We start from the raw sequence: 14,129 nt of genomic DNA on the forward strand, positions 1-14,129 counted from the left end.
ACATACAGCTACATCTGGCTTTACAAGGGTATTGGGGAATCAAACCCTGGCCCTCAGGCTTTGCAAGTAAGCACCTTCAACTGCTGTGCCATCTCTCCAGCCCCGTTTTTAGGATTTTGTATTGTAAACTTAGAAAGGTTCGAAAACTTTTGAGATAGACTGACGAGATACTCCTCAAACGTGGCTTTCGAGAAAGTGTAAGAGTAGTATATTTATCATAATTAGTCCAGAGGGTTCATCATGAAAGAGACACAAAATCAGTTTCCTTCAAGGGGCCAGAAGCTCCTTACGTTGGTGGGACCTGATAAATACAGATATCAGAAAGTCCTGGTCCTGTGGCATTTAGATTCTGGTGTCGGCGATGGAATTGGAGTCGCTCTGGAGACCATTCTGGAGAACACTTAACGTCCTGGGTGGGCCTGGCTTGGTCCAGATTCCCCGCGTTTTAGTTCAACCTATTCAAAAACTCTCCAACATTCCTTCTTCCCAGGAGTTCTTCCCGCAGCTCCCGGCTGTCTGTCGCATTCCTTCTACGCTTGTCATTCACACGTATGCAACCCTATCACTACGTAGAGACGGGGCGAGACTATTACTTAAACACCAGTGAGTTCGCAGATTCACAGGAAGAGAGGTGGGGCCTGCAGATGCAAACGAGCCAATCACTGATCGCCAACAGCTGGCGCCTTAGGAGGTGGTTTGCTGCGCGCTTGTTTTCTCAAGATGGCTGCCGGTAAGGACGGTAGTGGTATAGAAGCGGCTGCTGAGAACGGGCGGCGTCTTCACCTGGGGATTCCTGAAGCTGTGTTTGTGGTAAGAGTCGCTGTTACTTGGCATCTTGGCCCGAGGTCGAGGACTGCTTTGTACCCTTTACTCAGACCTGGCCTGTTAGGAGGACCTGACCTAAAGGTCCAGGGAAGGTTACCCCCCCCCCCGCCCCCGCGCAGGCCGCCGCCACATCTGGACCTACAACTCCCAGCCGGGAAAAGACGCCGCCCCAGAAGGTCCTAGAAAAGGAGAGGGCGCGAGGAGGGAGGATTGGGGAGCGCAAGCCGGGTGCGGCAGGGATTGGGGTGGGGCGGCCTTCGGTGCAGTCCGCTTATGCCAGGTGTTGTCTTCTGTTCTCTGCAAAAAGCTGGTCAGTGAGGAACTGGCTACTTTGTAATGCTGGAGAGATAGATAAGCAGATATAAAATATAGTGAATGTGCAGAACAGCTGGCGTTAAGGTGGGTACAGAATGGCACCTAGTCTGTTGAGGAATGCCCTGCTCGTTTCCTTGGGAATGGAAGAAGAGACTGATGGGAAAGTAGGATGCTAGTGTGAATTTGAAGTCCTAGCGTGTCTTGCGGTAGGCAGTGGGCTGTCATTAGGTGTCTAAAATTATGATATATTTGGTTTTAGTTACATCATTCTAGCAATTTAGTAGACGTTGTGCTCAGTTGCAAGAAGTGGTGAGAAGAAAGAAATTGGGAGGTTTCACAGAACCCGGAGACCAACCCACGTTCAAAAAGAAACTGTAGACTCTATCCTTCCGTCATCCTATTCTAGAAATAATTTTGGAAAACAGAATCACGAAAGAAACCGTCTAAATGTCTTTCAAGCCAGCATTATTTGTCTTTCCGTTCAGTTGTACTGAGCTACTATAAAATGTAAAAAATATATTATAAAATGGAATTTCCTTTAACTTCTTAGCTTGTATAAAAGGTATACTCCACCTTTTTGTTATTCATGTTTTCCATTCTTCAAACGACCTATTTTACTTAAATTATGTTAAATTGTATGTTTACATGTGCTGATTGAATTTTATAATTACTTTATGTGCATTTGTGCCTTTTTTACATTTCTCTCTCAATATGAAATAAAAATTGCTGAGGTTCAGGCATTTTCCTTGTTTTACAAAACTGTAAGAGGGAGCTACTGTTGTCATTCTCATTTTGTAGATTTAGCTGATGAAACTGAGAAACAGAGCCCCTGAGTAACTTGTCCTGGGTCAGATAGTATGTAAATGAAGTATACAAAAGTTTAACTTAGCCAGTTTGGAAAGCTTTAGAGGCTCTACCCTCATATTCTGCTGTTTAGAGGAAGGGGAGATAGTTCTCCTGTTCTGTTTTTCTGGGTTCTGCCACAGTACCTGACATAGGCTCATAATTATGTGTATTATTGAATTCCTATTGTACCTTAAGTGTAATATTCATAGTATTCAGTTAGAGTTGATTTCAGAAGTCTTAATTCAGGAAGATAAATTTATCTGAGGGCTTTATAGTCTTATGTTAAAATGCTCCTTTTTGTACTGTTCTCTTTTAAAAAATATTTTTGTTTTAATTTGAGAGAGAAGGAGGGAGGGAGAGAAGGATAGAGAGAGAGAGAATGGGTGTCAGGGCCTCCAGCCACTGCAAAAGAACTCCAGATGTATGCTCCACCTTGTGCATCTGGCTTAAGTGGGTCTTGGGGAATTGAAATCTGGGTTCTTTGGCTTTGCAGGCAAGTGCTTTTACTGCTAAACCATCTCTCCAGCCCTAAAATGCTCCTTTTTTACACGTATAATTTTATTTATTTGTTGACTGTTTGGGACACAATCTCACTCTCGTTTAAGCTGGCCTAGACCCCTCTATGTAACCTAGACTGGTCTTAAAACTCAAGGCACTTTGCCTTTCTCAGTCCCCTGAGTGTTGGGATTGTAGGCATGAGCTACCATACCTAGAACTATTTATTGCCTTTCTTACTACTTATTTAATGATTGTAATTTCTTTTAATTTAATTTATTTGAGACAGAGAGAAGAAAAGGGAGAGAGAAAGAGATAGAGAATGGGCACACCAGGGCCTCTGCAAATGAACTCCAGATGTGTGTGTCACCTTGTACACCTGGCTTACATGGGTCTTGGGGAATCATTTTTGGCTATCTGATGTTTTTGTCTTTCAGTATCTGACTCGGACATTTTTCTGTAGTTTTTCCTGACTTCTACCACAGAACAAAATTCTTGACATTTTGCTCTGTATCCCAGGCACAATATGATATAGACACAGCTATATTTTGTATTTATTTGAGAGAGAGAGAGAGAGATAGAGATAGATATAAAGTAACAGAGACAGAGAGAAAGACAGAATGGGAATTCCAGGACTTGCTGTTACTGCAAAGGGACTCCAGATGCATGTGCTACTTTTGTGATCTGGCTTTATGTGGGTACTGGAGAATAGAGTCTAGGTGGACAGGCTTTACAAGTGAGTGCCTTTAACCACTGACCCATCTCCCCAATCCACAGATAATTTTTGTTGAGCGCTTTAGATGTCAACATACTCTTTTTAAGCATTTTACACAAATCAACTCATTTGATCCCCTGTGAGGAAAAGGTACTTTTTTTAAATTTTACACATAAGGAAATTGAGGCAAGGAAAGATTAGATAACCTTTCAAGGTCAACATATCTACTATATGGTGAAGTTAGTATTCAAACCAGTCAGACCTTATATCTTAACCACATCCTATGCTGCTGTAATTAATTCTCCTTGGTAGACTCCTTAACATGTACCATGTGCTAGGAAAAAAATAAAGAAAATTTTTTTTTGAGGTGGGGTCTCTCTCTAGCCCAGCCTGACCTGGAACTCACTTTGTAGTTCAGGCTGATCTCCAACTCACATTGATGCTCCTACCTCTGCCTGGAATTAAAGGCGTGCACCACCATGCCTAGTTGTGCTAGAAATTTTGACTTGTCTCCCTTGCATTGACTCTTCTAGAAGAAGGTGTCTCTCTTAAACACAGGCTCGGTCTGATTTTCATTTTTCTCTACGTTTCCTCATCCCCTTTTATTGTAACTTTCCCTTTCATTTCTCTTTCCCCTTCCTCTAGATTTAAATTTTTTTTCAGTATAATGTAATAAAGCAGCTTAAATTTACCTAATTATTTTCATGTTCCCAAAGTAATAGGAGTGACATTATATTGTGGAAACAACATGAAATTCTACATAGAGAGGGTTTGAATCCTGCCCCTGCTTCCCAATTGCTGCTTAGCTTTGAAGATATTATTTTACCACTTTGAGCCCATTTCTTTAATTGAAGTAGGAATGGCAGTACTTGCAGAGTTGTTATGAGAAACACAACATGCTTCAGTGTTGCAAATTTAGTAGGTGCTTAGTGTTAGAATTCTCTGTGTAGCAGGCAGTCTATTTCAGTGCTTAAAAGTCAAACCTTGCCAGCTGGGGGTGGTGGTGCACGCCTTTAATCCCAGCACTCAGGAGGCAGAGATAGGAGGATCACCAAGAGTTCGAGGCCAGCCTGAGACTGCAGAGTAAGTTCCAGGTCAGCCTGGGCTAGTGTGAGACCCTACCTCAAAAAAAAAAAGTCCAACCTTGCCTTCCCCAACCCCACAGGCGTAGCATTCTCTTTTAAAAAACATTTATTTATTTATTTATATTAGAGAGAGAGAATATGGGTGCAGTACAGCCTTCAGCCACTGCAAACAAACTTCAGACTCATGTGCCACCTTTTGTATCTGGCTTTACATGGGTCCTGGGGATTCGATCCTGGGTCCTTAGTCTTCTCAGGCAAGATACTAATGACCATATATAAATGATTTTTTTTTTTTGAGATAGGGTCTCACGCTAGCCCAGGCTGACCTGGAACTTACTCTGCAGTCTCTGGCTGGCCTTGAACTTGTAGCAATCCTCCTACCTTGGCCTCCCGAGTGCTGGGATTAAAGACATGTGCCACCACACATTTTATGATTTTTTTTTTAATTTTTATTTATTTATTTGAGAGCGACAGACACAGAGAGAAAGACAGATAGAGGCAGAGAGAGAGAATGGGCACCAGGGCTTCCAGCCTCTGCAAACGAACTCCAGATGCGTGCGCCCCCTTGTGCATCTGGCTAACGTGGGACCTGGGGAACCGAGCCTCAAACTGGGGTCCTTAGGCTTCATAGGCAAGTGGTTAACCGCTAAGCCATCTCTCCAGCCCTATTTTATGATTTTTATGCTTATTTTTATTTTGTTGAAATAAAACTGATGAATTTTCACCCAATTTGTTCAGGTGTTTTGTGACTAGTGCACATAAATAGACAATGTGTTTAATTGCTAGTAATTTTCATATTTCCTACTAGGGCCATATGGAAAATGCATAAAGCAAGCAAGGTCCTATATCTTAACCTATTTGCATATAAAAACTAAAAGGGGAGGTTGGAAGAAGCGTAAATTAGGTAAATAATTTATGTGTACTCTTTGAAATGGTCCTTATCGTTTCTTTGTGTCTTTCTTTTTCCTTTGTGACAATCTCATGTAGCCCCAAACATGCTATGAAGTTGAGGTTGGCCTTGAACTCCTCATACTTCTTTCTGTTGTTACTTCCTGAGTTCTGGGATTATAGCCATTCATTGCCATGTCTAGCTTGTATTTAACTCTATAGTTACATTTGTAATTAAAAACAAACCCTTGAGTGTGATGGCATATACCTTTAATCTCAGCACTCATGAGGCAGAGGTAGGAGGATCACTGTGAGTTCAAGGCCAGCCTGGAACCACAGAGTTGGTTCAAGTCAGTTTGGGCTACAGTGAGACCCTGCCTTGAAAAACACAACAACAGAAAAAAAAGAAGCCAAATCTTTGCAGAAAAAGAAACAAAACTTCCTTATGTTTTTAAAACAAAGTCGTAAAATAATTAGATTTGTGATATGAATTCTAAAATATACCCTTTTGATGTTAAAGGAAGATGTGGATTCCTTTATGAAACAGCCTGGGAATGAGACTGCAGATACAGTATTAAAGAAGCTGGATGAACAGTATCAGAAGTATAAGTTTATGGAACTCAACCTTGCTCAAAAGAAAAGGAGGTAACTAAAAATTTCTATGTTTTTTTTTTGAAATGTTTATAGTGTGAATTGTTTTAAATTGAGATATAATTTACATACAATAAGATGTCCAGGTATCAACTATGAAGTTTGATGAATTTTGACAAATAAATCTAATTCTTCTAGAATTAATTGTTGTCTAGGTCATTATATTCTATCACTCCAGAAAGTTTCCTTATGCCCTTTTCCAGTCAGACACCTTCCAGAACCATTTTTTCACCATTTTTTTTTTCTGTTCTTGAACTTCAGATAAATGGAAGCATGTAGTTGCTACTGTTTTGTGTCAACCTTCTTACACTTGGTGTGATGCTTTAATGTGATACTTTGGTGTGATGTCAATTATGTTTTAAATGACATGAGGCTGCATTGTATCTTATTTTCTTAATTACTGTCCTCTGTTGATGGGGACTACCTACCTTGGTTTATTGTGAATTGTGCACAATAAACATTACAATTTGTATACTTACTCATATTTCTTTTGTATGCTCACTTCATTTCCTTTGGGTATACACCCAGGTTGGCTGGTCGGTCTGTTGGTCTGTCTGTCTCTCTCTCTCTCTCACACCCACACATATACACACACCCCACATATACATATCTCCTTACCAGAATTGCAAATTTTGATTTGGTTTTAGATTTTATTATTTTATTTATTTATTTATTAGAGACAGAGAGGAAAAAAGAGAATTGGCGTGCCAGGGCCTCTAGCTACTGCAGATGAACTCCAGATGCATGCACTACCAATGTGCATCTGGCTTACATGGAACCTGGATAATCGAACCTGGGTCCTTTGCAGGCATGTGCCTTAACCACTAAGCAATCTCTCCAGCCCTGGTTTGTTTTTTAGAGATGGTTTCATAGCCCAGACTGTCCTTGAACTTCCTCTATAGCCACGGATGACTTTAATAAACTCCCAATCCTTCTGCCTTCACTGCTCAAATGCTGGTTTTACAGATCTATGCCACCATGCATGGATTCCCTTCTCCCCTGTCTTGCTGGGGAACCTAAGGGCCTTGTACATGTTATGTAAATGCTCTCCCTCTGAGCTGTATTCCCGGCCTCCTCTCCCTCCCTTCCCTTTTGAGATAGGATCTAAGTTGCTCAGTCAGGCCTTGAACTTTCATTCTTCCTGCCTCAGCCTCCCAAGTAGCTAGGGTGACAGGCCTGTACCATCAGGCACAACATGGTGCATTTGATAATAGCCATTATGAATGGTATGAGATGTAGTTTTATTTTATTATTTTTTTAAGTTAGCATACAAAAATTTGGGTATTATTCATTCTGGCATTTTCTTTTTAAAAATTATTTATTTATCTGAGAGAGAGAGGCAGATGGAAGTGTGTCAGGGCCTTCAGCTACTGCAAACAAACTCCAGATACATGTGCATCTGGCCTTATGCAGGTCCTGGGCAATCGAACCTGGGTCCTTGGGCTTTGCAGGCAAGTGCCTTAACCACTTAGCAATCTCTCCAGCCCTCATTTTCTTATTTATTTATTTGTGAGCAGAGAGAGGAGAGAGAAAGGGAGAGGATGAATGGGCAGAGGGAGAGAATGGACATATCAGGGTCTCTAGCCATTCAAACAAACTCCAAATGCATGTGCCACTTTGTGCAGCTGGCTTTACCTGGGTACTGGGGAATCAAACCCAGGTCATTAGGCTTTGAAGGCAAGTACTTTGACCACTGAGCCATCTCTCCAGCCACATTCTGGCATTTTCAAAAACAATTTTAGTTGATTCAGTGGTTCACATTGCCCTGATGGCATAGGATGTTGAGTACTTTCTCATCCATTTATTGGCCTTTTTGTTCTTTTGACAAATTTCTGTTCAGATAATTGTCTATTTATTGATTTGAATTAGTTGTTCTTTTGGTTAATTAATTGAGTTCTTTATGTATTCTAGATATTAATACCCTGTCAGGTAAATAGTTGGCAAACATTTTCTCCCACTGTATGTTCTCTCTCTTCATTCTGTTGTTTCCTGTGCAGGACTTTTCAATTTGATGCAATCCCCATATTTCAACTTGGGTCATGCTGAGCCATCTCTCTAGCCCCTTGTTTGTTTTATCAAGTAGGATCTTTCTCTAGCCCAAGCTGACTTGGAATTCACGAGGTAGTCTCGGGCTGCCCTTGAACTCATGGCGATCCTCCTACTTCGGCCTCATGAGTGCTGGGATTAAAGGCATATGCCACTACACCCAGCTATTTGTAGAGTTTTAAAGAACATAGTAATAGACAATGCAAAATTAGCAAGACTGTGTCCTGGTGTATTTATTTGCCTGCTGAATGCTATGGTAACCTTTTACAGGCTAAAAGGTCAAATTCCTGAAATTAAGCAGACGTTGGAAATCCTAAAATACATGCAGAAGAAAAAGGTAAGTGTATCTTTGCTTGAAGGTATTTGAGAAAACCAGGATTCTTTGGCAGAGACCTGTCTTTTTTGACTCTTTGGTCACTGGCATTTGATTTGTGCTGTACGATTCAGTATGCCTTCTTGAGTATATACAGTAATGTTACAAATAACATACTTCTGTGAAAATGTGGCTATATGGCCTTCTGTTACAGTGTTTGTAAAAATTATAATTAGAAACTGCTCTAAGTATTAATTACGTAGTATTCTGAGGTAGCAGCATCTAAGAGATTTTTCTGAATATTGTTACCCTTAAGAATAAGGAAAGAGGGCTGGAGGGATGGCTTAGTGGTTAAGGTGTCTGCTTGCAAAGCCAAAGGACCCAGGTCAATTCTCCCAGGTCCCATGTAAACCAGATGCACAAGTGGCACATGCATCTGGCGTTCATTTGCAGTGGCTAGAGGCCCTGGCATGCCCATTCTCTCTGTATCTAGTAAATAAATGAAAAAGTTAAAAAATATTTAAAAAAGAATAAGGAAAGAATCTTAAGATTTATAAAGCTGGAATGAATCTTAAATTCTCATATTCCAGTTGAGGAAATGATTACAAAGAGGTTAGTTACATTTGACCAGTTTCACATAACTAGTTATTGGCAGAACTAAATTTGAGAGTTTTTTATATCTTCTCTCTCTCTCTCTCTCTCTTTTTTTTTTTTTTGGCTTTTTGAGGTAGGGTCTCACTCTGGTCCAGACTGACCTGGAATTAACTCTGTAGTCTCAGAGTGGCCTTGAATTCATGGCAATCCTCCTACCTCTGCCTCCCGAGTGCTGGGATTGAAGGCGTGCGCCACCACGCCCTGCTATATCTTAATTATTAAATAAAACCAGGCTATAAAGATTAAATTTCAGCCAGCCATGGTGGTGCATGCCTTTAATCCCAGCACTTGGGAGGTAGATGGAGTTAGGAGAATTGCCATGAGTTTGAGGTTATCCTGAGGCTACAGAGTTAATTCCAGGTCAGCCTGGGCTAGAGTGAGACCCTACCTTGAAAAACCAACAAAACAAACAAAAAAGTTTAAATATCATAAGCATATTCTATTCAAAAGATTGTAGGTACATAGGATTTATTGCCTGGCTGGTAAAATAACTACCTATGTAATTTTATTATGTGTAATGACCTTTGTAAAAGCGACTTCAGAAACTGGGCATGAAGCACTGAGGAAATAATGATAATAGATAATGCTTTTCTTTTAAAAATAATTTTATTTATTTGTAAGGAGAGAGACTGAGAATGGGTGCACCAGGGCCTAGTGTCACTATAAATGAACTCCAGACACATGTGCCACTTTGGTCATCTGTCTTTACGTTGGTACTGTGGAATCAAACTCAGACCTTCAGGCTTTTGCAAGCAAGTGCCTTTAATAGCTGAGCCATCTCCCCAACCCAGCTAATTCTTTTTTAAAAAATATTTTTATTTATTTGCAAGGGGTGAGAGAGAGAATAGGAGAGAGGAAAATGGGCATGCCAGGGCCTCCTGCTATTGCAGATAAATTCCAGATGCATATACCACTCTGTGCATCTGAATGTATGTGAGTACTGGGGAATCGAACCTGGGCTGTCAACCTTTGTTAGCAAGCACCTTTAACTGCTGATCCATCTCTCCAGTCCCCGTAGCTAATTCTTTTTTTATTTTTATTTTTTATTTTTATTTATTTGAGAGCAACAGACAGAAAGAGTTAGAGAGAGAGAGAGAGAGAAAGAGCGAATAGGTGCATCAGGGGCTCTAGCCACTGCAAACAAACTCCAGATGCATGAGCCCCCTTGTGCATCTGGCTTATGTGGGTCCTGGGGAATTGAGCTTTGAACTGGGGTCCTTAGGCTTCACAGGGAATCCCTTAACTGCTAAGCCATCTCTCCAGCCCGCCCCCTCCAGCTAATTCTTACATAGCACTTACATTATTTGTTTATAATACTCTGTGTTATGCAGTTTTTTGGGGTGTGGGGGAAGGGAGGGAAGGGACTTGGGTGAGGGAGAGAATGATCTTAGTGCTTATCACTGTCTTCATAGACATAGTGACTGCTATTATTCTGTGGCTGAGGAACCTGAGACATTGTAGAAATTAAGTGAGATACCAGACTTATACTGATGGTACCAGAGTCCCTGTCCAATCATCTGGTGGTAGTATTCAGTTCTTTTATCACTACACTTAGTCCACATGATGATACTGTTTCAGATGTCTTAGGTTCATTTATGGGATGTCTCCTATATCAACCTGCTTTGTTTGTGGTACTGTCATTTTTTAAATAGGAGTCCACCAATTCAATGGAGACCAGATTCTTACTGGCAGATAACCTGTACTGCAAAGCTTCAGTTCCTCCTACTGATAAAGTGTGCCTGTGGTTGGGGGTAAGTAGAGGGTATAACCATAGCAAATATTTTTAAACCAGTGGGATTTTTGCACACCAAAATAGTATTGTTTTAAATGTACAAAGCCTTCATCTCCTTTTGATTGTAGAAGGAATGAAAGGGCAGAGTCCAGTGGTCTTTATTAGAAACTGACTGGGATTAAGAATGTGGTGAAAATTACACATGCTGAAGTCTCTCCCGGTTAAGACAAAAATACATTTTTTTTTTTTTTTGGTTTTCTCATGGTAATACCCTCCCTTCCCCTCCCACTTTCCCCTTTGAAATTCCATTCTCCATCATATCCCCTCCCCATCTCAAATCAGTCTCTTTTATTTTGATGTCATGGTCTTTTCCTCCTCTTATGATGGTCTTGTGTAGGTAGTGTCAGGCACTATGAGGTCATGGATATCCAGGCCATTTTATGTCTGGAGGGAGCACGTTGTATGGAGTCCTAGCCTTCCTTTGGCTCTTACATTCTTTCCGCCACCTCTTCCGCATTAGACCCGGAGCCTTGGAAGGTGTGTTTGAGATGTTACTTAGTACTCCAGTCACTTCTTTCCAGTAGTATAATACCTTCTGAGTCGTCCCAAGGTCACTGCCATCTGAAAAGAGAAGATTCTCTACCCAAAGTGAGAGTAGCATTAGTATAAGGGTATGAATATTAAGAGAAGTGCTTACTGGGCAGTTTGATAAGCATAGTATATACATTTTTCCAGATATCAGCAGATGTTACAACCCTAGGGCTCATGACTACCCCTGTTTAAGTTTTCAGTATCAGGGATGTATTCCCTCCCATGGAGCGGGCCTCCAGTCCAATTGGAGGGCAGTTGGTTTCCATCATGACAGACATGCCACTACTGCACCTGTTGGCTCATCTGGCCTGGCTGGCCAATTATAAGGCTTGTAGTGTCCACTGTTGAGTATCTTCATTGGTGGTATCTCTTTCTCCCATTGAACTACATGTAGAATGGCTTCTTCCAGCTTTTTGTCAGCTGGTCTATATGGAGGAGGTTATCAGCTAAGTTCCAGCAGGATTTCTCAGTGGCTTTGCAGCCCAAGTATGTGCAGTCTTCAGCAATAGGGTCTTACCATCTATTCCTTCTGGGAAACCAAGGGTCTCGGCAATGGCCTTTAATGTTTTGGGGGCATCAGGGACCTCCCTGGCCAACAACTCGCTGGAGGTATCCCATCCCTGGCACTGAAAATTTTCTAACAACGATCTATGGCTCCTGAGTGTTCCATTATCTGAAACCGGAATATTCCATATGATTTATTTGCATACTCTTAGATTTTGATTAGCCCTCCCTCCACCTTTCCTTTACTCAATCTCTTCCCCTGACCTCAATATGGGCCTTTTTATCCCCAGTAATCTATTCTTCTACTTGCATATATACAATACCAACCTATTAAGTACCCTCCTCCCTTCCTTTCTCTTCCCTTTATATCTCCTTTTTAACTTAGTGGATTCTGCTGCTGAGTTTTTTCCTTCTCACACAGAAGCCCAATCATCTGTAGCTCTGATCCACATATGAGGGAGAATATGTGGCGCTTGGCTTTCTGGGCCTGGGTTACTTCACTTAGTATAATCCTTTCCAGATCCATCCATTTTTCTGCAAATTTCATAATATCATTTTTCTTTACCGCTGAGTAGAACTCCGTTGTATAAACGTGCCACATCTTCATTATCCACTCATCAGTTGAGGGACATCTAGGCTGGTTCCATTTCCCAGCTATTATGAATTGAGCGGCAATAAACATGGTTGAGCATGTACTTCTAAGGAAATGTTGTTAGTTTTTCCTCCTTTTTCATCTTCTTTGCTTCGTTTCTTAGTTGAATGCTTGCATACAGATTTTTTTCCCCCATAGACCAAGTATCTCCAACAATTTTCTACATCTTAACAAATGGTAAGAACAAAATCCTTTTGAGTAATCTTTGATTTTTTTCCCTTATTTCTCAGCAAGGGTTGGGAAGTGCCTTTCCATATATATTGAAAAGCTAATCACTTTTTATTTATTTATGTAGTGCTGCCTCTATCCTGCTTTGGACCATCTTTGTGGTCATGCCTATGGAAGTAATGTCTGTACAAATTTACTAGGGTTGCCATGAGAAAGTTGCACAAAATGGATGACTTTAACAGCAGAAATTGATGACCTCATTGTTCTGGGCTAAGAAGTGTAAGGTTAGTCCTTTAATCAGTTAGTTCTTTTAAAAAATATTTATTATTATTTGAAAGGGTGAGAAGGGGTACTTCAGGGTCTCCTGCTGCTGCAAATGAGCACCAGATGAGTACATTGCTCTGTGCATCTGGCTTTATATGGGTACTGGGGAATTGGACTAAGGCCTTTAGGCTTTGCAAGCAAGTGCCTAAACTGTTGAGCCATCTCTCCAGTCCCCTGAATCAATTCTTTCTGAGGGATATGAAGGGAAATTCATGTACTAATCTCTGCCTTCATATTTATATGTGTGTCCAAAATTTTCACTTAAAAATATGGGCTGGAGAGGTGGCTTAGCAGTTAAATGCTTGCCTGTGAAGCCTAAGGACCCCGGTTTGAGGCTCGGTTCCCCAGGACCCACGTTAGCCAGATGCACAAGGGAGTGCACATGTCTGGAGTTCGTTTGCAATGGCTGGAGGCCCTGGTGCGCCCATTCTCTCTCTCTGTCTCTGCCTTTTTCTCTCTGACTGTTGCTCTCAAATAAATAAATAAAAATAAAACAAAAAATTTAAAAAATACTTTATTTATTTACTTATTAGAGAGAAAGAGGCAGATAAGAGATAGAATGGATATACTAGGCCCTCTGACCATTGCACCCGAACTCCACACACATTTACCACCTTGTGCATCTGGCTTATGTGAGTACTGGGGAATTCAACCTGGGTCCTTAGGCTTCACAGGCAAGTGCCTTAACCACAAAGTCATCTCTCCAGCCCCCAAATTTTAATTTTTGTATGAACTAAGTTCAACCCAGATGTTAGCTTTGTAAAGACCATGTCCAAATATGTCTACATTCTGAGGTTCTGAGACTTAGAATAATGGTGTGTGTGTGTGTGTGTGTGTGTGTGTGTGTGTGTGTGTGTGTGTGTTTGGTTTTTCCAGGTAGGGTCTCACTTTCGCCTAAGCTGACCTGGAATTCACTATGTAGTCTCAGAGTAGCCTCAAACTAATAGCAGTCCTCTTACTACCTCTATTTTCCAAGTGCTGAGATTAAAGCCACACCCCACGACACCTGGCTTGTGTGTTTATTGACAAGGTCTCATGTATCTTTGCACTTGCCTCAATTCTCTATGTGTCTGAGGATATTCTTGAACTTCTGATCCTCTTGCTACTACCTACTGAGTGCTGGGATTTCAGGTGTGCACCACCACACCCGATTTATGTGGTGCTGGGGATCAAACTCAGGGCTTTATGTATGCTAGAAAGCACTATACCAACTTGGTTATACCTCCAACCCTTTTATATGAGACACAGCTTAATCCATAATACTTGATTTACACAGGTCACACTCATAGGTTCCAGGGATTAGGGCTTCGGTATATCTTTTGGGA

General features: G+C 41.1%; 1 protein-coding gene across 2 annotated transcripts in view; it reads left to right on the plus strand.

Moving 5' to 3' along the window:
- The first annotated feature begins 684 nt into the window (after nucleotides 1-684).
- Vbp1 (VHL binding protein 1) overlaps nucleotides 685-14,129 on the plus strand; it is a 34,221-nt gene continuing 20,776 nt past the window's right edge. Inside the window, exons 1-4 of one of the 2 annotated variants that reach the window (XM_004672657.2) lie at nucleotides 685-810; nucleotides 5,690-5,814; nucleotides 8,137-8,203; nucleotides 10,486-10,584. In XM_004672657.2, coding sequence (XP_004672714.1) covers nucleotides 721-810; nucleotides 5,690-5,814; nucleotides 8,137-8,203; nucleotides 10,486-10,584 — 381 coding nt within the window. In that variant the 5' untranslated portion in view covers nucleotides 685-720. The remainder of the gene's footprint in view (nucleotides 811-5,689; nucleotides 5,815-8,136; nucleotides 8,204-10,485; nucleotides 10,585-14,129) is intronic. The other variant, XM_045141029.1, reaches the window with a different exon arrangement.

This window comes from Jaculus jaculus, chromosome X (assembly GCF_020740685.1).
Source record: "Jaculus jaculus isolate mJacJac1 chromosome X, mJacJac1.mat.Y.cur, whole genome shotgun sequence".
Classification (NCBI taxonomy): domain Eukaryota; kingdom Metazoa; phylum Chordata; class Mammalia; order Rodentia; family Dipodidae; genus Jaculus; species Jaculus jaculus.